We start from the raw sequence: 24,156 nt of genomic DNA, 5'->3' as shown, positions 1-24,156 counted from the left end.
TTCCCCGTTCCCTCTTGACTTATTTGCAGCGCCCAAGGGAAGTCAGCTTTAATGTGTGAAACACTGAAGTGGTCTGATAACCTGTCTCAGGCCTGTTGCCGGCACCCAGTGCCGAGAGGCAAAACAACAGCAGGGGGTTGGTTCGCCACCCGGTGTGCTTCACCCAGTAATCACAATGGGGTGGAGAAGCAGAAAAGTTTATTTGAAGCTCCAAAAAGGTACAGGGAGAATAGAATCTCAAATCCTGCACACAAAGCAGGAAGTTACACAGGCTTTTATACATCCTTTCTTCAGCATACTTATCCAATAGCAAGCTGCCCTAAGTATCCATACAGCCAGCCAATCCAGTTACCAGCTAGTTCCCTTGTTTTTTGTATCATTTGTTAAACTATACATAAAGCTGCTTTATTCAGCATTTTTCTTCCATATCCGCCCTGTTTGGCCTTGTTTAGTTTCAGGCAGTCTGACTCTGCAACATATTGTTGCAGATCCTCAGCATAACTGCTGGGAGTGCCTCCAGGCGGGGGGGCCAAGGACACTTGGGCCTAGTATGCAGAGCTGCTGCGAGTGCCTCTGGGCGGGGGGGGGGGGGGGGGGGGGGGGGGGGGGGGGGGGGGGGGGGAGAGAGGCAAGGACACTTGGGCCTAGTGCGAGGGGGCTTCATCGACACTCGTGGTCTTCCATCCCCTCGAGTTACCTAGTGGCCATGCCCCAGTGTTCCCAACAGGCCTATCCCTGATATTTCAGAGGAAGGAACAAACAACTAACCCATAATGTACCTACTGGACTGTACAATCCTTTGTAGTGGTGGGAAATTCCTTTTGAACCCCCTGGCTGATCAGTGCATGCTCCGGACTCTGAAGCGATCGAACTGGGATCCCTTGTAACTTTATGACTTAGTTTCTGCATCTGACAATGTTATTCTTGGAGGTAAACAGCTGATCCTTTCCTAAAACAGGCTAGACCAGTCGCTCCATGGATTGCTGGCCAGGGTGCAATTCTCAGGTTGATGAAACTGCAGTGTCCAACAGCACTTCCATTGATCCTTCTGGAGCCGGGTGTCACACCCTTCCAGCCACCCCTTTGGCGAGCGAATCGCTTTAATTTAGTATGAACCAGGGATGCCCCTTCAGGAGCTTTCCCTCTCGCTGCTGCTCGGGAGGGAACCTCTGACAAGAGAAAAGAGAAGTTGGATGGAAGGTCCCACGTGTGCTTTGCCACTCCGTGAAGCGCCCCAAAATGGCTCTTCCAGGTTAACTACCTGCCGGGGTTTCAGAGGAACAGCCGTGTTAGTCTGTATTCGCAAAAAGAAAAGGAGTACTTGTGGCACCTTAGAGACTAACCAATTTATTTGAGCATGAGCTTTCGTGAGCTACAGCTCACTTCATCAGATGTTTACCGTGGAAACTGCAGCAGACTTTATATACACACAGAGAATATGAAACAATACCTCCTCCCACCCCACTGTCCTGCTGGTAATAGCTTATCTAAAGTGATCAACAGCCGGGGGAGGCTGCTCCCGTCTAGCCACGCCTGCCCCTGCCCCTGCCCCTGCCCCGGGGGAGGAGCCCGTGATCGGAGCGTGCAGCTAACGATCCAGACAGAGGCAAAGGCCCTGCCGCTCCCGGCCACGCAAAGCACCCGCCGGCTGCTCCCGGGGTCCGCCGGGCAGACAGGCCGGAGCGAGCCGCGCGCAGGCGGGGAAGGAGGCCGGCAGCCCAGGCGGAGAGAGGACGCGGGGGGCCGCTGGGGCAGCCAGGCGAGGGTTCAGGGAAGCCGGGGCGGCCCCCGCTTTCCGCTCGGCCGGCTGCGGGGCTGATGCAGGCGTTTGTCACCCGGCGGATCCCCCGCGAGGGGCTGGCGGCCCTGAGCCAGGCCGGCGTGTAAGACGGGGCGCGGGGTCTGCAGGCGGCGGCGGGGCCGGGGCCGGGGCCCCCCGGGCGGGGTCTGCAGGCGGCGGCGGGGCCGGGGCCGGGGCCCCCCGGGCGGGGTCTGCAGGCGGCGGCGGGGCCGGGGCCGGGGCCCCCCGGGCGGGGTCTGCAGGCGGCGGCGGGGCCGGGGCCGGGGCCCCCCGGGCGGGGTCTGCAGGCGGCGGCGGGGCCGGGGCCGGGGCCCCCCGGGCGGGGTCTGCAGGCGGCGGCGGGGCCGGGGCCGGGGCCCCCCGGGCGGGGTGTGCAGGCGGCGGCGGGGCCGGGGCCGGGGCCCCCCGGGCGGGGTGTGCAGGCGGCGGCGGCGGGGCCGGGGCCGGGGCCCCCCGGGCGGGGTGTGCAGGCGGCGGCGGCGGGGCCGGGGCCGGGGCCCCCCGGGCGGGGTGTGCAGGCGGCGGCGGGGCCGGGGCCCCCCGGGCGGGGTCTGCAGGCGGCGGCGGCGGCGGGGCCGGGGCCCCCCGGGCGGGGTCTGCAGGCGGCGGCGGCGGCGGGGCCGGGGCCCCCCGGGCGGGGTCTGCAGGCGGCGGCGGCGGCGGGGCCCCCCGGGCGGGGTCTGCAGGCGGCGGCGGGGCCGGGGCCGGGGCCCCCCGGGCGGGGTCTGCAGGCGGCGGCGGGGCCGGGGCCGGGGCCCCCCGGGCGGGGTCTGCAGGCGGCGGCGGGGCCGGGGCCGGGGCCCCCCGGGCGGGGTCTGCAGGCGGCGGCGGGGCCGGGCGGGCGCTGGGCTCCCCCCACGTGCGGCGGCCCCGGGGGCCGCTGGGCCCGTCGCGGCAGGCGGGTGCCGTGGCCAGTGGGGCTCTGCGGGGGGCGGGGGCTGCCCGACTCGGGGCTCGATCCTGAGCGGTGCTGAGCAGCCCCGGCCCTGCTGGGAGGCCCGGGCAGCGCCTCGGAGGGGTGGCAGCCTGGGCACCCAGGATTAGCCGCTGCTTCTGGAAAGGCAGGCCCCATGTCTGCGTCCCGGGGGCTGAGGAGTCCGTCACCAGCGCCTGTGACGGGCGCACAGCCCCCCTGAAATGCGCTGGGGTCCTCTTCCGATTGCTGCCACCGACAGCCAGGGGCAGGCGGAAGACGCCTTGTCAAATGGTCCTTGTTGCGGTGTTATCTGCTCTGCGTGTGGCCATGGTGCCCCGCAGCGCCCGCCATGGCCCCGTGCGCTGGGCGCTGTACAAACACGCCCCTGCCCCCAGGAGCTGCCAGCCTGAGAATAAGAACCTTGAGATGCTGCTCTAGAGAGAAGGATCCAGAAGGGAAATTAAGGTTTTTGGGTCCAGATGTAGTCGCTGAGTTCATCACTTGTCACTCTGTAAGTGGACCTGGAGCCCTAGTAAAAAGACAAGAGACCCAGCCCTGAAGAGTTCACAGCCTGTTTCAGACAGCGAGATACACAGTGTGATTATCTAGGGTGGGCGCCGGTGTGTTCTGTGTCCCAGAGGGCAAGGGCAGGTGTTTACAATGCGGATTGTTGTGGTGGCAGTTCCGTCTGTTTCTGACCCTTTCCATGACAAACTCGGATGATCAGAGGCGTTTATAGAAGGGTGGTAATTTCCTTTTTTCTTGTAAATGACCCGTCAGAGGCTGAGGCCTGGGGGACAGAGAGCTAGTGTTTATTTACAAGGAAAGAAACAAACTGCTGTGCCCTTCTTGTGTTAGGCACTTCTGAAAATGTTGTCCTTTGAAGCCTTTGAGTCCCACTGACTTTCGATAAGATTTGGGCTCCTAAATCACTTAGGTGTATAACTATCTCTGTGGATCTGGGGGGTCTAACTCCCCTTGATTTTGGGATATATGGCACTTTTGAAAAATGTGCCCAGAATCCTTTTTCCCCCTTCCTGTGACTTGAAAAGACTTTGCTTTAAAAAAAAAAAATTTTAAAATGCCAAACTATTTTGTAAACAATTGATCTCTGATGCTGGTCGGTGCCTTTGATTCCAGGAAGCAAAAAGTTAAAATAACAATAACTATGCTGTGCATAGAATATAGCTAGCTAAGGTCCCAATTCCAATTGTGTAAACACTTGTGTATATCCTTAATTTTATGCACCTGGTTAATCCAGTTGACATCAGTGGAATTACTCATGTATAAAATTAAGGCCATGCCTAGGTGTTGGTAGGATCAGGGCCTATGTTTTGCAGCAGGGAAATCAATGGGAGTTTTGCCACTGACTTCAATGGGAGCAGAAGGAGGCCTGTTATGTGTCCTCCCTCCCTCTCTCTGGCTATGGGTTACCTGAATGTTTTAACCTTAGTTTGACATTGTACGTTATCCTCAGATCACCAGTTTAACTATCTCTGACCTTCCAGTACTTCCCAGGCAAAACATTCAGAAACAAAACCTGCGTCTTGTATTGAAAGTTGTTTTCCTAACTACAGCTGACCCCTCCCCCTTCATTATTTTGTCTATGCAAAGCCAAAGGGCAAACAGTGCCTTAAAAGAATTAACCTCTGCCGCCCCCAGCTCTGCTGTGGCTGCCATTGGATTACGCTTCTCCTGGCGCATAGGTTCCGACAGCTCAGCGTCGTTTCGTGCATTGAATGTGCTAAAATGAGTTACGTTGTGTTTTGTGCCTGTTTTTGTTCTTTAAGAAAACAAGCAACTTTCACATATGACAAAATATCAGTTACTGGGGTTACGGAAATGCAGTGACCCCTGGCCCCCCCCTCCCCGCTAGTACCTGGGCAGTAAGTGGTTGTGTGGTGTCTTCGTTTAAATTGCCTGCAGCATTCTAGGCCTTCTGTAAAATTGTAGGCCCCCACGCTGATTTGCAGAAGTGTGTTCGCAGAGCACTGTTGGGACACCGAGGGCAGTAAAATGAAAAGAGCAAATCGACCAACATCCAAAACAAGGCCTTCAGAAAGGAGTGGGCAGTTAGGTTTGTGTGATTAAGGGGTTGGCTAGGGATGCAGACTGCCCTATGTGACCTTGGAAAAATCACTTAGTCTGTCCGTGCCTCAGTTTTCCCATCTGTAAAATGGCAATGACAATACTTCCCTGCCTCATGGGGGTGCTGTGGAGATAAATTCATTGTTGATTAGGAGGTGCTTGGATATTCCAGTGATGGGAGAGCCATATAAGAACCTAGAGAGGCAAGTGCCACCCAGGGAAAGTTTCATTTGCTATTTAAAACTGGAAGGATGAAGTGGGGCAAAGGTTAAGGGAAAGCCAGTTCTGCATCCCAGGACTCTCCACAGTAAGGGCTGCTGATGCAGTCCAGCTGGGGGGATCCCTGAAAGATGGGTCACTTCTGAGCACAGATACCGTCCAGGCTGAGGCTCAAGGGGAAGTTCTTGACCTGCCCTAATGTCTGTACCATTTAGAGCTTTAAAAACCAAGGTTTCCACGTTAGACAGCCTATGTAAAGAACACCAGACCAGTATGCAGTGATCCCAGCTGATGCGGGCTTGAGGCAAGGTTTGACCAAGCTGAAAGTGATGCCAGAGCTCAGAAGGTGTTCCAAGCAAGCAGCGTGCATGTGTTGTCAGGTCATTGCAAGACTAATGTTTTTTGCTCTATGTCTGAAGAGATCCCGCTACTATTCTTCCTCCTTCCGCCGCTGCAGTTATTGAAAGAAGGTGCTGGACCTTTCATGTGCCAGTTCACAGGTGGCTTGCGTGTGCTACACAGGACACCATGTGGCTGTATTTTAGCAACTGTGTGCCACCATCCTGGATGTGAAAGGGCAATCCACAAGGGAGGAAAAGAGGGAATCCTAATCTCCCTGCCTAAAATAAGAGTGTGTTTCTCACTCCATTTTGTTGATTTCCCTTGGCAAAACAGTACGAATACCTGGGGCAGTACGGAGTGCTGGCTTGAAGGGGGCCTCTTTCTCTTGCTTTAATGTGATTGTGACTTTCCTGTATCCTTGTAGCTGCAGCATCCAGCAATGGGATTCAGACGAACCTATCCCGCGGTCAGAATTGCTGGCGGGGGTGGCTGGGAAGCATGGACTGCTCTGTGTCTTGTCTGACCAGATAGACAAAGAGGTCCTTGATGCAGCAGGTGGGTATGGGCGGCGGCTCTCTTGTGAATGGCTCTAGCTGATCCTTTGTCATTGAAGAAAGAGAGGACATACAGAATTGTGTCCGTGCTGCCTGGATCTCAGTCCCGGTGTCTCGCCCTCACAGCCCTGAGAAGCGGATTGGCTGAGCCTTCCTTTGCTGCCATGCATTAATACGAATCTTCCACTTCAATTCCACCTCACACTGTGTCCCTCCATCACGGCGGCACAGAGTTGTAAGACATGAAGAGATGTGTCTAGCTCCCTGATGTCCGCTGGCCAGAAATTCAGGGTCCAGTGAACCTCACTAGCCAGAATTCACTGTCAGTCCCTTTTGGGTGTGTGTTTTTTTCCCTGCAAAAAAAAACTTCTGTGCCTAGGGTAGAGTTCCCCAGAAAATGACCACTAAAGAATTACTTGTTCCCATCCCAGCCAAGGAGAAGAAGCTAGGAATATAGATACAGCATCTTTAAAGAGACTTTTCCTTAGCTAACGGAACACTGTCAACTTTCTTTGATGTTTTTGGCATTTAAAAAAAATCCTATTTCTGGCAAATCCTCCTGATTTTGGTTTCAGTTCTTTAAAGGGATTTTCTGCTTCCCTTCCCAGTTAATGTTTACAAGGTGTCTTGTAAAAAATCTGTTCTCATCCAAAAGAAGTTATGAGCTTGTTGCAGAAATAACTGGGTGACGTTCCCTGGCCTGTGTTAACAGGAGATCAGATCAAATGGCCATAATGGTCACTCTGGCCTAACTCTGTGAATCTCAAGTGAAGGAGGAAACTGACCAGCTGTGAGGGGGAAACCATGAAACTGACTAGACACAAAGCACTGTCAAATGTCCAGAGTCAGCTGTCTGAGAAAGTAGTATTGACCTCCTTCAGTTTCAGCCCTGTTAGGTGTTTCTGGTCATTAGAGTAGATTCCGAAGATTCAGACAATTACAAACCAGTAATTGTAAGACATTTTTATCCTTTAATTTTTCCCTTGTTCTGTTGTTGTGTTTCGGTCTTTTTAAGCTCAGTAGGTTTTGAGGGTTCTGTCTACTTTTTTTGCAGGGTCCAACCTTAAAACAATCAGCACGCTGTCTGTGGGTGTTGACCATCTGGCTCTAGAAGAAATTAAAAAGCGGTATTGTTTGCTCCTTTGTGTGCTCACTCGTAACCATGGAATGCATTTTCTTCTGCTATTTTCTGTGTCCCCTGCCATTCTCTTGGGTGAAAGAAATGGTGAACTGTTAATTGAGAGAAACCAATTGGAACAGAGGATGGGTCGGCTTGGGGGTAAGGCATTGCACTGGGACTCGGGAAATGTTGGTTCAGCTCCCAGCTTTGGGAAAGCCACTTAGGGCCAAATCCTTGAAGGTATGTCTGTTCCTAACTCCCATTGATTTCAGTGGAACCTAAATACCTTTGAGGATCTGAGCATAAGGACCAGATTTTTAAAGGATCCCATTTGGCACCTGTCTACATCTTTACGCACCTAGATAGCTTTTAAAACGTGACCCTCAGTCTCTCTGGGCCTCAGTTCCCCATCTGTACTGCCTGAGCTCCCAGCGGGGTTGTGAGGGTCAGTGATTGATTAATTATGGTTTGGTTGATGCTCCGAAAAGATGGTGATATAAGAACATGTGTAGAAAAAATGCCCAGCAGAATGCAGTGTAATACAAACAGGATTTCATCCAAATGTAAACAAACGAGCATTTCATGTGTTAACACTTGAGGACTGAAATGCTGTGTTTAAATTGCAGTGGAATCCGTGTGGGATACACCCCGGACATCCTGACCGATGCCACGGCTGAGCTCTCGGTAGCTTTGCTCTTAGCTACGTGTCGCAGGCTGCCGGAGTCAGTGGAGGAAGTGAAGAAGTGAGTATTTACAATTTAGGACTGGCTTCTGAGCTGTGTGATGTCAGTGTGAGTCTGGAGTAACTCCATAGACTGTGTGCTTGATCAATCCTGGACCCGAATACACCAAAGTAAAGGCAGTCCCTGCCTTGAGAAGTTTAAATGGATGCAGTTACAGTTACTCTGGATTTGCACTGGACTAGCTGAGATCAACATCGTTCTATGAGCCCAGTGAGTTAAATGCAATTATCTTGCACCTTAACAAAGAGGCAGTTTTAAGTCCTAAATCTAAGGCATAACTCTGTGTGCTTGGGCAGTGATCCAGCTAGAGCGTGTGTAGCAGTATAAAGGGGCCTTAAAGGAGGTGAAAATGGCCCCCTGAAGAGCCCCCTAGATTGTGCATGGGGCCTCCCCGGCCAGAAGAGAGCAGCTAGAAGGGCCCTGCACTGGACCTGCTCCCAGTGTGGGAAGGACGTTGTGGGTATGGCCAGAGTTCACTGCACAAAGGCTGTACCCAGGGGTTGTGGAGAGTGGAACAAAAGTTAGATCAGTCTTGAGGCTGCTCTAATTAATGCTAAGGTGACTTAAAGCAGGAACATTATAGACCCCGTCGCTGCATGTTCGCACCATTCATACCTGTTTCTAGGGTGCTAAATCATTTCTACCAGTATGTGACACATGGGTTGTGAAGTATTTGTGCCATTTGTAATTTGTTGGGTCCATATCCAGACTCCAAGCCAACCTGGAAAATGGAATTGGTCTAACATCTGTTTGTATTTCACTTCCTTTTGTAGTGGTGGTTGGACAACATGGAAGCCGCTGTGGATGTGTGGATACGGGCTGTCCGGTAGCACTGTAGGAATCATAGGGCTGGGAAGAATAGGTGAGTGTATTCTTTTGTGTAGATATATACTAGTATTTATCTCCCAATAATGTGAGCACTGTTGACTGACATAGCAACGCGTGTGTGTGTGTGTGTAAGATATAATTTTCCAAAAGAAGACACTTCATTGCACACACTTCTCCCTCTGGGGAGAGGATGAGAGAACAGCTACAGACCAGCTGTCATTACTTAATGCACTTGTGGAAGGCGCTCAGTTACTGTGGTGATGAGCACAGTACAACTACCTGTATAGAATAGAATGATTGATTAAAATAACGAACTCAGTGATCAGTAAGCTGATGTTTAGATCTCCAGTGTGTACTGTCTGTAGCTTTAATATTTTACTCAATTTTATCATCGCCAGAAACTTTCTTCTCTCTGCCTCTGTTTTTTGTGTGCATGTGAACTTGTGTCCAGCCCCCTTTCCTGCAGGGAACAACCCATGACTCAAGTGTTCTCTTTCTTGTTATTCATAGAATCCGATGAATCCTGGGTGTAGCTTTCAGCCCCTGTGTTCACACAGGCTTTTGCTGAGCAGACATTTATGCTCTCACCCGTTAGGTGGGGAGTTCACAAGTTACTTCATTCTTTGGTTATGGTAACAATTTTGTGTTTAACTTTGCCCCGTGGTAGCGGTGCTGAGCACATTCACAGAAACTGCAAAATAAATAAAGAGAACTGTAAAGGACAAAAGATTCTGAGGACATTCAAACCAGTGGCTGATGGGACACTCCCCCATTCACCTGCCCCCCCGCCAGGAGCCCGAGGCTGACTAAGCAGGAATGCATCTCTCCATCCTACCAGTTAGCGTGCGATTGCAATCAGGCTTAGACCTTAATTTGTAAAACATGCACATATTTCCACCTTATCAGACTCCTAAAGCAAACTGGACTTTCTCTTGCTTTATTTCAGTTAAACAAATATCCCAGACAAAGTCCATGGTGTACGGGAGTGCTGGCTTGTCTATTAGCTTGTTGAGTTGGTCAATGTTCAGTTTTTTTTTTTTTTTTTTTTTAATCTCCCTTAAATTTTCTCTCCAAAATGTCACTTCAGATTTAATGTCCCATCATTCCCTTTGCTGCAGCCGCCCTACCAATCAAAAATTCCTTCACTTCCCACGGAGTGAATGAGAGCATGTTCCCTCCATAATGAATGGGAAACCTCAGTGACAATCCTAGCTGGGGAAGTTACAGTAATCTCTTAATGAAAGTGGCAGGTTTCATTGCAGTTGAGTGAATAGTGGATGCATTCTGCGGCCTTGCCGAAAGATGCAGAAGCAATACGCTCGGTTTTGGGCTGTCAGATTGCAGGGTTAGTGATATACCTGATGCAGTGCATGATCTCAGTGTGCAGAGACGTGACCTTGTCTTGTTTTTAGGACAGGCAGTGGCGTGCCGTCTAAAGCCATTCGGGGTCAAGAAATTTTTGTATACGGGAAGTCGCCCAAAACCGGAGAACGCCGTGGAGTTTCAAGCCGAGTTTGGTAAGAGACCTAAATGAAGCTGGAAACACAGCTCTGGAAACAAAACTTTCTTCGTAAGTGCAGAATAACAAAGCGTACAAATGAGTTGATGCAGGGAAGATCTTGTCCTTGGGTGTGGTGATTGGAAACTTGAAGGATTCCTCAAGCGCAGTGTAGCAGTGCTGAATTATTATTAAGGCCCCAAAGAGTGGCTGGTGTTTGAGTGTAGAGCACGACCGCATTTCGTATGTTGTTGATTGAAAGTGGTGACAATGTCATGAGTGAAATCTGGACCCCACTGACTTCAGTGGGGCCAAGATTTCATCCCAGACCTCTTAGAAATAACTGGCAATTCCCAAATGAGACTCTCTTCAGATATAGTCTCGTTTATATCAAGTATTTGTTTTCCTACCTATAATAATGCACATTCTCTGTACTGTGCCTTTCTGCATGTTCAAACTCACTGATAGACTTTTTCCTGCAAAGTCCCAAGCTGTTGCCCAGCTGTGACTTGTGTTTGAAAAATAAACGGTTCCAAAAAAATCAATTTCTGTTGGGGTCAATCTTTTGGTTTGTAAATCCAGTGAACTCTACCTATTTCTCTCCTCCCTTCCTTGGGTGAAAGCTGAAAGAGTTGTCAAATCTGTCTTCAGGCCTTACAGAACTTAGAATCATAGAATATCAGGGTTGGAAGGGACCTCAGGAGGTCATCTAGTCCAACCCCCTGCTCAAAGCAGGACCAATCCCCAATTTTTGCCCCAGATCCCTAAACTTCTAAATGTTCGTTTAAAATATTATGGTAATATTTTGCTAACTAATCTGTACCACCCCTGAAATGCACAATGCAGCCACCTCTGGGGTAGAAGACGGACTTGCTAAGCATAGGTAAATTTCCTCTTTTGGTTGATGAAACCTGGTCTATTCTTTTTAAAGGTCCTTTAAAATATGGCACCTTGTTTATATGTTGTTTTTGTTTGGGTTTGGCAACCCAGTCATGGGGTGAGGTTAGCAAGGTCTTCCTGAAGCAATAATCCCTCACTAATGACTATTTAATGGACATTGGGTAGTTCCCAAACTAGTGAAAATAAACCAGACCCTCCCTCCCCCCAGGAAACTCATTACATGTGGGGTTTTTTTGGGTTTTTTCCCCCCAGTCCCACTCGCCAAGCTAGCAGAGGAGTCAGACTTTGTGGTTGTTACCTGTTCCTTAACTCCTGACACTAAAGGAGTGTGCAACAAGGATTTCTTCAGCCGAATGAAGAAAACGTCTGTGTTTATCAACACAAGCAGGTGAAAGTCTTCACTGTCATCTTAAACAAGACTAGATTGTGGGTGCAAAAGGAAAAGCAGGTGATATTCAGGTACCTGATACACGGGGGTTACGGAGGTCAAGGGATTATGCTGAAATTGCCATAGCCATGGGGGGCCAATATTGGCTTGTGGCACCAGCTCTGAGCTTGTGCTTGCTAGCCTTGTAGCTTGGCCTGCTGCGACTATCTTTTAAATGGATATTCTATATTAATGTACACAAGAAAGTAACTTTTCTCCCCATTAGGGTGGAGTTCAGCGAACATCATGGGATTATTGCCGCTCTAAACGCTGCAAAGTGGGTGCCATTTTAGAGTCTCTCCTTCCTGGGAGGAAGCGGCTGCGGCTGTTCTCCAGGGTGGAAAAGCTTTGTGTGTGTTGGTAGTGACACTCAAACGCCTTTCTCCCAGGAATGGGTGTGCGGGCTGTCACCAGGGAAGATAGGAGCCGCCTGGGTTTGGCCAGATGCTACGGTCCCATCTACATGGATGTTACAGCTGAGGGTTAAAACGGTGCTTAAACACACTTCAAATTATGTGTGTCCAAATGGGATTAGAATGCAATGGGCGACTACGGCAGTGGTTCTCAAACTTTTGTACTGGTGACCCCTTTCACAAAGCAAATCTCTGAGTGCGACCCTCCTTATATATTAACACTTTTTTATATATTTAACACCATTATAAATGCTGGAGGCAGAGCGGGGTTTGGGGTGGAGGCTGACAGCTCGTGACCCCCCCCATATAATAACTTTGTGACCCCCCCGAGGGGTCCTGAGCCCCAGTTTGAGAACCCCTGGACTACAGCCAGGTTTGTACCTGAGTACAGTGACTGTTACAATAACCCGGTACAGAACATGGAGAGAACAGTTAAGCAGAACCTGATGGTTAGTGGTATGGAACAACGGGCACAGAGTGACATACAGAGCTGATTATTCATGCCTAAGGCCCTGATGGGGCAAACGCTCAGGCAGGTGAGTCATTCCACTGAAGCCAGTGGGATGACTCGAGTGTGTAAAGTTAAGCACGTGGCAGTGTTTGTATCCCATGCTTGTCTGGCTTACTAGTAACAATATCTAGCTCTTGTATAGTTTAAACTGTGTTTCTTAGGGGAGCGGTGGTGAACCAGGAAGATCTGTACCAGGCTTTGGTTAGTGGCCAGATTGCAGCTGCTGGTCTGGATGTCACAACCCCGGAGCCGCTGCCTACTGACCACCCTCTCCTTTCCCTGAAGAATTGTGGTAAGCCACCGTCTTTGCAAACAGCAGCTGTTTGCACCTTCTCTTACATTCCACTTCCTGCACTTCTAATGGGGAGGCAGTGGCTTCTAGTGGCTAGAGGTGGGGGGCTCATGTAGTTCTTGCTATTCTGTTTGCCACACTGACCTGACAAGGAATTTCAGTCCTGGTGAGCTTGGCATGGTTCATGTCTAGCAAGGGTTTAATATGAGGGGCTAATTAGTCACAGGCAAGGGAAAGTCAAACCATGTGTCCTTAAGCAAGCTGCTCATAGCATTGAGCCGTAGCAAGGCAGTGTGATATGAGGGGCATTGAGGAGGGAAAACCTTGTCAGCTGTGTGTGTGTTAATTAAAATGTATTTGCTCATTTGCAAACATCTCACTGACTGATCTCAGTATTCCATCAGAGAACTTAGATCCCATTTCAGCAAGGGACTTAAGCACATTGTCTAGCTTTGAGCATGAGTAGTCTCATTAACATCAATGGATTGGGACCTTAGTGCTCAGATACCGAGGTGATGAGCGTGTTATAAGTAGGGCTGTCAAGCCAATAAAAAAATTAATCGTGTGATTAAAAAAATTAATTGCGCTATTAAACAATAATAGAATACCATTTATTTAAATATTTTTGGATGTTTTCTACATTTTCAAATATACTGATTTCAGTTACAACACAGGTTTCAGAGTAGCAGCCGTGTTAGTCTGTATTCACAAAAAGAAAAGGAGTACTTGTGGCACCTTAGAGACTAACAAATTTATTTGAGCATAAGCTTTCGTGAGCTACAGCCCACTTCATCGGATGCATTCAGTGGAAAAACCATTGAATGCATCCGATGAAGTGAGCTGTAGCTCACGAAAGCTTATGCTCAAATAAATTTGTTAGTCTCTAAGGTGCCAAAAGTATTCCTTTTCTAGTTACAACACAGAATACAAAGTGTACAGTGCTCACTTTATATTTATTTATTACAAATATTTGCACTGTAAAAAAAAAAAATAGTATTTTTCAATTCACCTAATACAAGTACTGTAGTGCAATCTCTTTATCATGAAAGTGTAACTTACAAAGATACATTTTTTTGTTTGTTTTTTGTTACATAACTGCACTGAAACAAAACCTTATAACTTTAGAGCCTACAAGTCCACTCAGGCCTACTTCTTGTTCAGCCAATTGCTAAGACACACAAGTTTGTTTACATTGACAGGAGATACTGCTGCCTGCTTATTTACAATGTCACCTGAAAGTGAGAACAGGCATTCACATGCCACTTTTGTAACCAGCATTGCAAGGTACTTACGTGCCAATTATGCTAAACGTTCATATGTCTCTTCATGCTTCGGCCACCATTCCAGAGGACAGGCTTCCGTGCTGGTGATGCTCGTTAAAAAAATAATGCGTTAATTAAATTTGTGACTGAACTCCTTTGGGGAGAATTGTATGTCTCCTGTTCTGTTTTACCCGCATTCTGCCATATATTTCATGTTATAGCAGTCTCGGATGCTGACTCAGCACACGTTGTTTGATTTACAAACCCTGTCAACTGCAGATTTGACAAAGAAGGTACCAATGTGAGATTTCTAAAAATAGCTACAGCTCTTGACTCAAGGTGTAAGAATCTGAAGTGCTGTCCCAAATCTGAGAGGGACGAGGTGTGGAGCATGCTTTCAGAAGTCTTAAATGAGCAACTACAGAACCCGAACCACCAAAAAAGAAAATCAATCTTCTGCTGGTGGCATCTGACTCAGATGATGAAAATGAACGTGGGTCAGTCCGTTCTGCTTTGGATCGTTATCGAGCAGAACCCATCATCAGCATGGACGCATGGAATGGTGGTTGAAGCATGAAGGGACATAAGAATCTTTAGTGCCTCTGGCATGTAAATACCTTGTGACGCCAACTACAACAGTGACATGAGAACGCCTGCTCTCACTTTCAGATGGTGACATTGTAAACAAGAAGTGGGCAGCATTATCTCCTGCACGTTGTAACCAAACTTCTTTGTCTGATCGATTGGCTGAAGTAGGTCTGAGTGGACTTGCAGGCTCTAAAGCTTCACATTGTTTTATTTTTGAATGCAGTTATTTTTTTTGTACATAATTCTACATTTGTAAGTTCAACTTTCATGATAAAGAGATTGCACTACAGTACTTGTATTAGATGAATTGAAAAATACTGTTTCTTTTGTTTTTTTTACGGTGCAAGTTCTTGTAATCAAAACTAAATGTAAAGCGAGCACTGTACACTTTGTATTCTGTGTTGTAATTCAAATCAATATATTTGAAAATGTAGAAAACATCCAAAAATATTTAATTGTATTCTATTATTGTTAAACAGTTTTTAATTTTTTTAATCGCTTGACAGCCCTAATTAAAACAATTTATGGTTATAATTTGTTCCTTTATGTTATATAAAAACAACCCTTCCTAAATTCAGGAATGGGATAGCAGGGGACTTGAGTTAGTGAGCCAGGAAGACCCTTCCAGTCCTATGTTCTTGTCAAACTGTGAGATGTTAGATTGGGTTTGTTTAGTCTGGAGAAGAGAAAACTGAGAGGGAACATAAGTTTTCAAGTACATAAAAGGTTGTTACAAGGAGGAGGGACAAAAACTGTTCTCCTTAACCTCTAAGGAAAGGAGAAGAAGCAATGGGCTTAAATTGCAGCAAGGGTGGTTTAGGTTGGATGGTAGGAAAAACTTCCTAACTGTCAGGGTGGTTAAGTACTGGAATAAATTGCCTAGGGAGGTGGTGGAATCTCCATCACTGGGGATTTTTAAGAGCAGGCTTGACAAACGCCTGTCAGGGATGGTCTAGATAATACTTAGTCCTGCCTTGAGTGTAGGGGACTGGACTAAATAACCTGTCGAGGTCCCTTCCAGTTCTGTGATTCTGTGTTAGGAACAAGAGGTCATGACTTTACGCTTTCTAATATTTAGTTTTAAAGAGGTAGCTTTTATACTACATAAAGGGTACAAGATCACAAATGCTTTTCCTCTCCCCTATAAAAGCATTAAGCTTAAAATGTATTATTAATTTAATTGACAGAGCTGCTCAGATACCAAACCCATCTGGCATGTAGCCGTGACACCAACAAAAGCAAGGACATTCTGGAGTTGGCTTTCACTTTCACTCGCTCTCTTGACCAGAAACACCTTGCTCTTCTGTTCACGGGTGAAGCTACAGCCAGCGCTGCTAATAGACTATGGTTTGGGGAGATGATGTAACTCTGGAAACCTGGGGTGAAATCCTGGCTTGTTACTTGTTACAAGTACTTGTTACAGAGACGTGGCACAAGAGTGCCACCACAAAAGGAAAGTGTACGTGCTAGAGTAAACAAGCACACTGCTTTGGTGCGCAGACCAGTCTCTGAAATACATCTTCTCTCCCCTGTATAGTGATTTTGCCTCACATTGGAAGTGCTACCTATGCCACCAGAAGCGCCATGTCTGTGCTGGCTGCTAACAACCTTCTGGCTGGCTTGAAAGAGGAAAGTATGCCAAGTGAACTCCAGCTGTGAAGAGAATCCCAAGAACATCACTGGCTAGGCCAGGTCATACCTTAGAAATGACCGTTGTCTCTTAGCCCAGAGAAGCAGCACAGATCCTGACTTGTTCCTGCTGTAAAGTTGGTGTATGTGCCTCTCTCATTCTGCAGGTAGAACTTATTAAACCAGGCTTGAGTAACACACAGCTGTGTGGTGGTTTTGTGGAAGCAGTATGTATATTGTGCTATTTCAAGGGAAAAACTGAATGCTTGTGGGACTCTGGAGAGCACATAACTGTATGTGGATGGAAACTCAGAGATCAAAGAAAATCACTGCCTTTCCTGCATCAGTTGGTCCTATTTTCACAAGAAGGCAACAATCATAATCAGATGGGTGGCTTTCTTCTTTATGGCTCTGATAAAGCAAAAGATTTAAACGTACTTAATGTCAGATGTGACCCAAGGGCCGGCATGTTACGTGACCCCCTCCATGCCTGTTCTGCAGAGGATATGGGTCTGTTATCGCTCTTAACTTGAGAGCAAAGCTCTGTAGCTCAAATTGTAGCAACTCACGATTTTAGCAGTGAGGGTCCCCAGTTCAGTCTCCAGGTTGTCAGCCCAGAGGGCAGGTGTCACATCAGCGTATGTCAAATGCCTCCATGGGGGGCTACTCAGATATTCAGATCTCTGGATTAGTTAACAGGTGGCTGAACATTGGAAATTCTGAATTTCACTCTACAAACATTTCCTACTATGCAGCAACTATGAATTCTGCCTTAACTCATGTTGGCAGAATAGTTGTGAGAGGGAAAATTAGTCTCCCAGGAATGACTTTCAGCACATGGGATGGGATCTGCAGGTTTTTGGTAAGATATGATTTTTTTTTTATTCTTCTGGCCAGAGAAGGTCTGCATATCCCTTAGAGTGGGATGTCAAATAGAAGCGTGTAGTCAGGGAGGGTATAATATAATTAACTTTATATAACTGAGTATTTAGACTCTGATGCTCTGATTTACCTTGGAGAGTGTTGCAAAAAGTGGAAAGGCAGGTCCTGATCACTGCGGGGGAAAGTGCATCCCTGGCTATGGCTCAGAGATCCCTTCTAGAGAAGAAACTGGAACTAGGTCTCATGATGGGTGACCCAGGGCTCTGACTATTGAGTCAAAGGACTGGGTGAAGATTCCATTCCCCCGTCTCTATCTTCTGTCTGCCCAACCAATCTGCCTGGATGTTCAACTCCACATTAATATAGGAAGCTTAAAGGGACAGAAGGTTGTTTTCTGCCCATTAATGTAGGAAGTTGGATTCCTGTAGGATGCCTGTGGATCTGGTGCATCCTCGTTTGCTGACAGAAGCTTCTGCCGCTGTGGTGTCAGACATCACTAGAACATCTCAGTTGTTCAGCTCTGTGGTTAGCACTATTTAAAGGCATTCCTGATTGTTTGAGGCCATTTGATACTGTGTTGAAGCTCCTTGTCCATTCATGATCCTTAGATGGATTTGTTCCCTGAATGGGCTCCCCATGCTTTGAGACTGGCATTAGTTGTCACCACAGTTCTCTCCGGCTCTGCCACCGTGTGGTCTGCCGCGTAGCTGATTTGCAGCCACCAGGATAGAAATTTGAATACTGCTTTGGGCAATGAGATTAAGGTAGATAGAGTTGATGGGTCCTCTGCATCCAGAGAAATCAGGAACTATTGCAGGACATCTGTGGAGGATACCATCATATCGAGGGATGATATTAACCTTGTAATAAAGTTCAGTGATTGCTGACTTGGGGGATAGTATCTATCATCCTGCATATCCTGTCTGTTGTTAGAAAAACTTAGTGTAGCTCAGTATCTCTCATGACTTCCAAGTGTAACTTGGGCTGTACTGGACTCAATTGGCTGTCTGTATGGTGGATAATGAAGCCATGCTGCTCAAGAACTTCGGCTCTGCAGAAAATTGTCTCTTGCACTCATTCCAAGGAGTGGGACCTGATCAGAAGACCATACAGGAAACAATATGCGTGCACCCTTCTCTCTGAGAGGCTGGGATAACTAGCATGTGAGTAAATAGTCTGGGGGTGGTTGCAAGGTAATCTATAGCCATCTTCACGCAGCTGTGTTTCATCTAGTTGGGGGAAGCTCAGGAGATCAAGAACCTAGGTTTGGGACTCGCCTGTGACTCTAATGCATAACCCAGGCAGACTCCATCCAGGACTCATTTGTCTGACATGGTGTGGATGCAACCAGCTGCAGATTCTTGTTGCCTGCTCCCTGTCTGAGTGACCATGTCATGGGGTCAGCCCCAGGTCATGCTTGATTAAAAATTGGGTTTTTCCAGAATGATCATGACTGCCCCTTGTGCCCCTGGACCTGTTCCATCTGCCAAGGGCTGGTTGGGTGTCCCTCCACAGATGCTTAGCAGAGCAGGAACAAAAGGAGTAATGTGATCTGTAATAAATAAGGCCTACATTCTCTTTTCGAGGACCTGGATGTCAGGAAAGTCGTCATTGATTTATTTAGAGGATCCTGCTGTGGATTTGTCAAGAGGCTCACTGAATAGCCTTGGCCAGCATCTGTCTGCCATGAGCATCAGCCTTTTCCGTGACCTTAGCCATAAGTGATTACATGAAGCAGGGTCACAGCCCGTTGTCCTCACAGTGAATCTGAGGCTGTCACACAGGTGCCTGCTACAGAGGCTGCTGCTATGCAAGCTCTCTCAGAATGGCTCCCACACAGAAGTATTTTCTGATCTTGAAAGAGAATCAGTCCATGCCAGGATGGCTCAAGTAGAAGAGATGGAGGCTGTGGATACCTAGAGGGTGTCAGAGGAAGCTTCAGAATTCCTCCTTAAGCAATCTGTCTTCCTCTCTGTCTGGTCTTGAGGAAGAAATCACCCTTAACTGGGATCATCCTGTCTTTGACAAGGGATGACAGGGCTGTATCCACATTTGGTAGAGTAACTAGATCTGGATTGGATCTACAAAGAGGGGAGGGTGATTGGTTTACAGGGAGTTAAAATCAACAAAGGGGTGGGTTTGCATCAAGGAGAAAGAAACACACACAACTGTCATGCTGTAGCCTGGCCAGTCATGAAACTGGTTTTTAAAGTCTGTGATGCGCAGCGTGCCTTGCTGTGCGCTTCAAATCGCTGTCTGGCTGCTCAAAATTGGATGCCAGGCAATTTGCCTCAACCTCCCACCCTGCCATAAACATCTCCCCCCTTACTCTCACAGATATTATGTAGCACACAGCAAGCAGCAATAACCATCGGAATGTTGGTTGCACTGAGGTCTGACCAACAGCGCCAGCGAGCTTTTAAATGTCCAAAGGCACATTCTACCACCATTCTGCACTTGCTCAGCCTATAGCTGAACTGCTCCTTACTACTGTCCAGGCTTCATGAGCCATCGAAGCAAGGGGTAGGGAGGGGTAGGTGCTGCCAGCTGGGAGAGCAGCCTGAGGCAGAAGCCTCCAGCTCGCAGGAGATCAGGATAGCAGAGTTGCAGCGGAAGCGGTGGAACAAGCAAAACACCATTGATGAGGACGGCTAGCAGTGCTATGGCATCTGCACATACAGGCAATCCAGGAAGTTTTTGGAAAATGTAGGGGACAATTTCCTGGTGCAAGTGCTGGAGGAACCAACTAGGGGCAGAGCTCTTCTTGACCTGCTGCTCACAAACCGGGAAGAATTAGTAGGGGAAGCAAAAGTGGATGGGAACCTGGGAGGTAGTGACCATGAAATGGTCGAGTTCAGGATCCTAAAACAAGGAAGAAAGGAGAGCAGCGGAATACAGACCCTGGACTTCAGAAAAGCAGACTTTGACTCCCTCAGGGAACTGATAGGCAAGATCCCTTGGGAGAACAACATGAGGGGGAAAGGAGTCCAGGAGAGCTGGCTGTATTTTAAAGAATCCTTATTGAGGTTACAGGGACAAACCATCCCGATGTGTAGAAAGAATAGTAAATATGGCAGGCGACCAGCTTGGCTTAACAGTGAAATCCTTGCTGCTCTTAAATACAAAAAAGAAGCTTACAAGAAGTGGAAGATTGGACAAATGACCAGGGATGAGTATAAAAATATTGCTCGGGCTTGCAGGAGTGAAATCAGGAAGGCCAAATCACACCTGGAGTTGCAGCAAGCAAGAGATGTTAAGAGTAACGAGAAGGGTTTCTTCAGGTATGTTAGCAACAAGAAGAAACTCAAGGAAAGTGTGGGCCCCTTACTGAATGAGGGAGGCAACCTAGTGACAGAGGATGTGGAAAAAGCTAATGTACTCAATGCTTTTTTTGCCTCTGTCTTCAAGAACAAGGTCAGCTCCCAGACTACTGCATTGGGCAGCACAGAATGGGGAGAAGGTGACCAGCCCTCTGTGGAGAAAGAAGTGGTTCAGGACTATTTAGAAAAGCTGGACAAGCACAAGTCCATGGGGCCGGATGCATTGCATCCGAGAGTGCTAAAGGAGTTGGCAGATGTGATTGCAGAGCCATTGGCCATTATCTTTGAAAACTCATGGCGATCGGGGGAGGTCCCAGATGACTGGAAAAAAGCTAATGTAGTGCCCATCTTTAAAAAAGGGAAGGAGGAAGATCCTGGCAACTACAGGCCAGTCAGCCTCACCTCAGTCCCTGGAAAAATCATGGAGCAGGTCCTCAAGGAATCAATTCTGAAGCACTTAGAGGAGAGGAAAGTGATCAGGAACAGTCAGCATGGATTCACCAAGGGCAAGTCATGCCTGACTATTCTAATTGCCTTCTATGATGAGATAACTGGCTCTGTGGATGAAGGGAAAGCAGTGGACGTGTTGTTCCTTGACTTTAGCAAAGCTTTTGACACGGTCTCCCACAGTATTCTTGCCAGCAAGTTAAAGAAGTATGGGCTGGATGAATGGACTATAAGGTGGATAAAAAGCTGGCCAGATTGTCAGGCTCAGCGGGTAGTGATCAATGGCTCCATGTCTAGTTGTCAGTCCGGTATCAAGTGGTGTGCCCCAGGGGTAGGTCCTGGGGCTGGTTTTGTTCAATATCTTCATAAATGACCTGGAGGATGGTGTGGATTGCACCCTCAGCAAGTTTTCAGATGACACTAAACTAGGAGGAGTGGTAGATACGCTGGAGGATAGGGATAGGATACAGAGGGCCCTAGACAAATTGGAGGATTGGGCCAAAAGAAATCTGATGAGGTTCAACAAGGACAAGTGCAGAGGCCTGCACTTAGGATGGAAGAATCCAATGCACCGCTACAGACTAGGGACCGAATGGCTCGGCAGTAGTTCTGCAGAAAAGGACCTAGGGGTTACAGTGGACGAGAAGTTGGATATGAGTCAACAGTGTGCCCTTGTTGCCAAGAAGGCCAATGGCATTTTGGGATGTATAAGTAGGGGCATTGCCAGCAGATCGAGGGACGTGATCGTTCCCCTCTATTCGACATTGGTGAGGCCTCATCTGGAGTACTGTGTCCAGTCTTGGGCCCCACACTACAAGAAGGATGTGGAAAAATTGGAAAGAGTCCAGCGGAGGGCAACAAAAATTATTAGGGGACTGGAACACATGACTTATGAGGAGAGGCTGAGGGAACTGGGGATGTTTAGTCTGTGGAAGAGAAGAATGAGGGGGAATTTGATAGCTGCTTTCAACTACCTGAAAGGGGATTCTAAAGAGGATGGCTCTAGCCTGTTCTCAGTGGTAGCTGATGACAGAACAAGGAGTAATGGTCTCAAGTTGCAGTGGGGGAGATTTAGGTTGGATATTAGGAAAAACTTTTTCACTATGAGGGTGGTGAAACACTGGAATGCAGTTACGTAGGGAGGTGGTGGAATCTCCTTCCCTAGAAGTTTTTAAGGTCAAGCTTGACAAAGCCCTCGCTGGGATGATTTAGTCAGGGATTGGTCCTGCTTTGAGCAGGGGGTTGGACTAGATGACCTCCTGAGGTCCCTTCCAACCCTTATGTTCTATGATTCTATTCCATGCACAGTGAACCCAGGAAAAAACCTGCAAAACAATTGTCTGCTGTTGCTTTCACAGAGGGAGGGAGGGGCGACTGATGACATACCCAAAACCACCAGGGACAATGTTTTTGCCCCATCGGGCATTGGGATCTCAACCCAGAATTCCAAAAGGCAGCGGAGACTGCGGGAACCGTGGGATAGCTACTCACAGTGCAGCGCTCTGAAAGTCGACGCTAGCCACGGTACTGTGGATGCACTCTGCCAACTTAATATGCTTTGACTATACAATTGACTATATACAACACACTTGACTATATATAATTGCTTCTGAAAAATTGACTTCTATAAAATTGACCTAATTTTGTAGTGTAGACATAGGCATCTGGTCATCCCAGGGGCAGCTGATCAAATAAGAAGTGGGTGTATCACAGCCATTGTCATTAAATGGCCAAGGATTTCTTGGTGTTTAAACCACCATCACCCTGGTGTGGAGTGCATAGAGACACCATTGGCTTGTTTGTTTTGTGCTTAAGCCAAGTTTGCATTATAAGCAATTGACACTGGCAGATAGATCTAAATGTATGCCTTTCTCTTGGTATCACTATAGAGAAGCTACAGGCAGATAAACCAAGTGACAAACAATGGTGTTATGTATGTTTAGACAGATAACTCAACAAACGTGTTCTAACTTGTCAAACTTTTCCAGCAGCTAACCTAGCATCAGTCGTTCTAAGACCTTTTTCCATGACAGAGGAGAGCAAGTTTAAAAAATTATTGTAACACCAAGGGACTTTTTATATACTGTACCCCATGTGACACCCTGCACCCCATGTTCACCACTTTTGTATGGTCATGATATATTTTGTTTGAAGTATGCCTTGTATCATTTGAAAACTCAATCTGCAGAACAACATTGTCCTGTTAACATATCAAGATTGTACATGGAGCTATGAGATTTTACTATGATTGTTACTGAAATATGCTGTCATTCTGCCTGCTTAATGGGCAATTCACCAGAAGGGGAGCTATAAACAAATTATTTACAATGCCACAGGACAGCTTGCAGAACAAGTTCACAATGGAACTGCTGACCCCATGACCCCACAAAGACTTTTCCAGTACAAAGGGTTAGAGTATAAGAAGTGGGAGGGAGAAAGCCTCTGGCCACCTCTCCTCTCCCATGACATTACTAAATATCTGAAGAACACTGAACGAAGGGGAGTGGTTCCCGGCTGGAAAAAGCAGCAGCCTGTGAACTATATTGCATCTAATGGGAAGACAACTGATGTTGCTTTTAGAGTTAGCCTAGGTAAAATTAGATTGTGGTTTTATCTTTCTCTTTTGTAACTAAATCTGACTTTTATGCCTTATCACCTGTAAATCACTTAACAAAATATCGGTCTTTCTCACTTAAACATGATTTACTGTTTTATCTAAACCAGTGTGTTTGTTTGAAGTGTCTGGGAAACCCACACTTGAGACAAGGCTGGTGCATATTCATTATCCACTGTTGGAATGACAGACTAATTATGAGCTAGTACATTCCAGTGGGCCACTGAACAGTACAAGACTTTTTGGGGGGCAAGGCTAGGACCGAGGGATATGCTGGTGTCACCTTGTATCTGTTTGTGGCTGGCTGGGCATAGCACTCGTGTTCGACTAGGAATGACTTTACATGTTGGGGGCCGTGAGTGAACAGAGCCTGGAAAGGTTGCTGTTCCGACAGTAAGGCAGTGTAAAAGGCAATCCAGGCTGGAGATCTAAGGGGACATAACAGACCAGCAATTCACGTTGCACCCTAAGGAACGTCACAACTGATTCAAAATCTTTTTCTTCCACTATAGGCGCCTCACCAGATACTTCCAGCTATTTACTTCCATATAGCATTCTGCCCAAGAGAGGAAGAGTTGGCAACAAGGGGCATTGTTTTCAAGACAAAAGGTTGTGTTGGTATTACAGGATTGTATTTATTTAGATTTAAATAATCAAGAGACACCTGAGCAAGGATCTCAGTACCCTAGCATAGCATTAGCAATACAGTTAAAATAATCAAGTGAATGGGAACGCAGGCAGCCAGACACCCTCCTTTCAGAC

At 47.6% G+C, this 24,156-nt stretch overlaps 1 protein-coding gene across 1 annotated transcript; it reads left to right on the top strand.

The window, feature by feature from the left end:
- The first annotated feature begins 1,559 nt into the window (after window positions 1–1,559).
- Window positions 1,560–16,329, top strand: GRHPR (glyoxylate and hydroxypyruvate reductase). Its single transcript, XM_048851789.2, has 9 exons — window positions 1,560–1,883; window positions 5,791–5,921; window positions 6,975–7,047; window positions 7,667–7,783; window positions 8,557–8,645; window positions 10,024–10,128; window positions 11,262–11,397; window positions 12,522–12,652; window positions 16,040–16,329. The coding sequence occupies exons 1-9, from the start codon at window positions 1,819–1,821 to the stop codon at window positions 16,159–16,161; spliced, it is 969 nt and encodes a 322-aa protein (XP_048707746.1). The 5' UTR covers window positions 1,560–1,818; the 3' UTR covers window positions 16,162–16,329.
- Window positions 16,330–24,156: the final 7,827 nt, after the last annotated feature.

This window comes from Caretta caretta, chromosome 5, assembly GCF_965140235.1.
Source record: "Caretta caretta isolate rCarCar2 chromosome 5, rCarCar1.hap1, whole genome shotgun sequence".
Lineage (NCBI taxonomy): Eukaryota > Metazoa > Chordata > Testudines > Cheloniidae > Caretta > Caretta caretta.
Note: the sequence above shows the minus strand (reverse complement) of the source record. Positions and strands in the feature narration are given on the sequence as shown.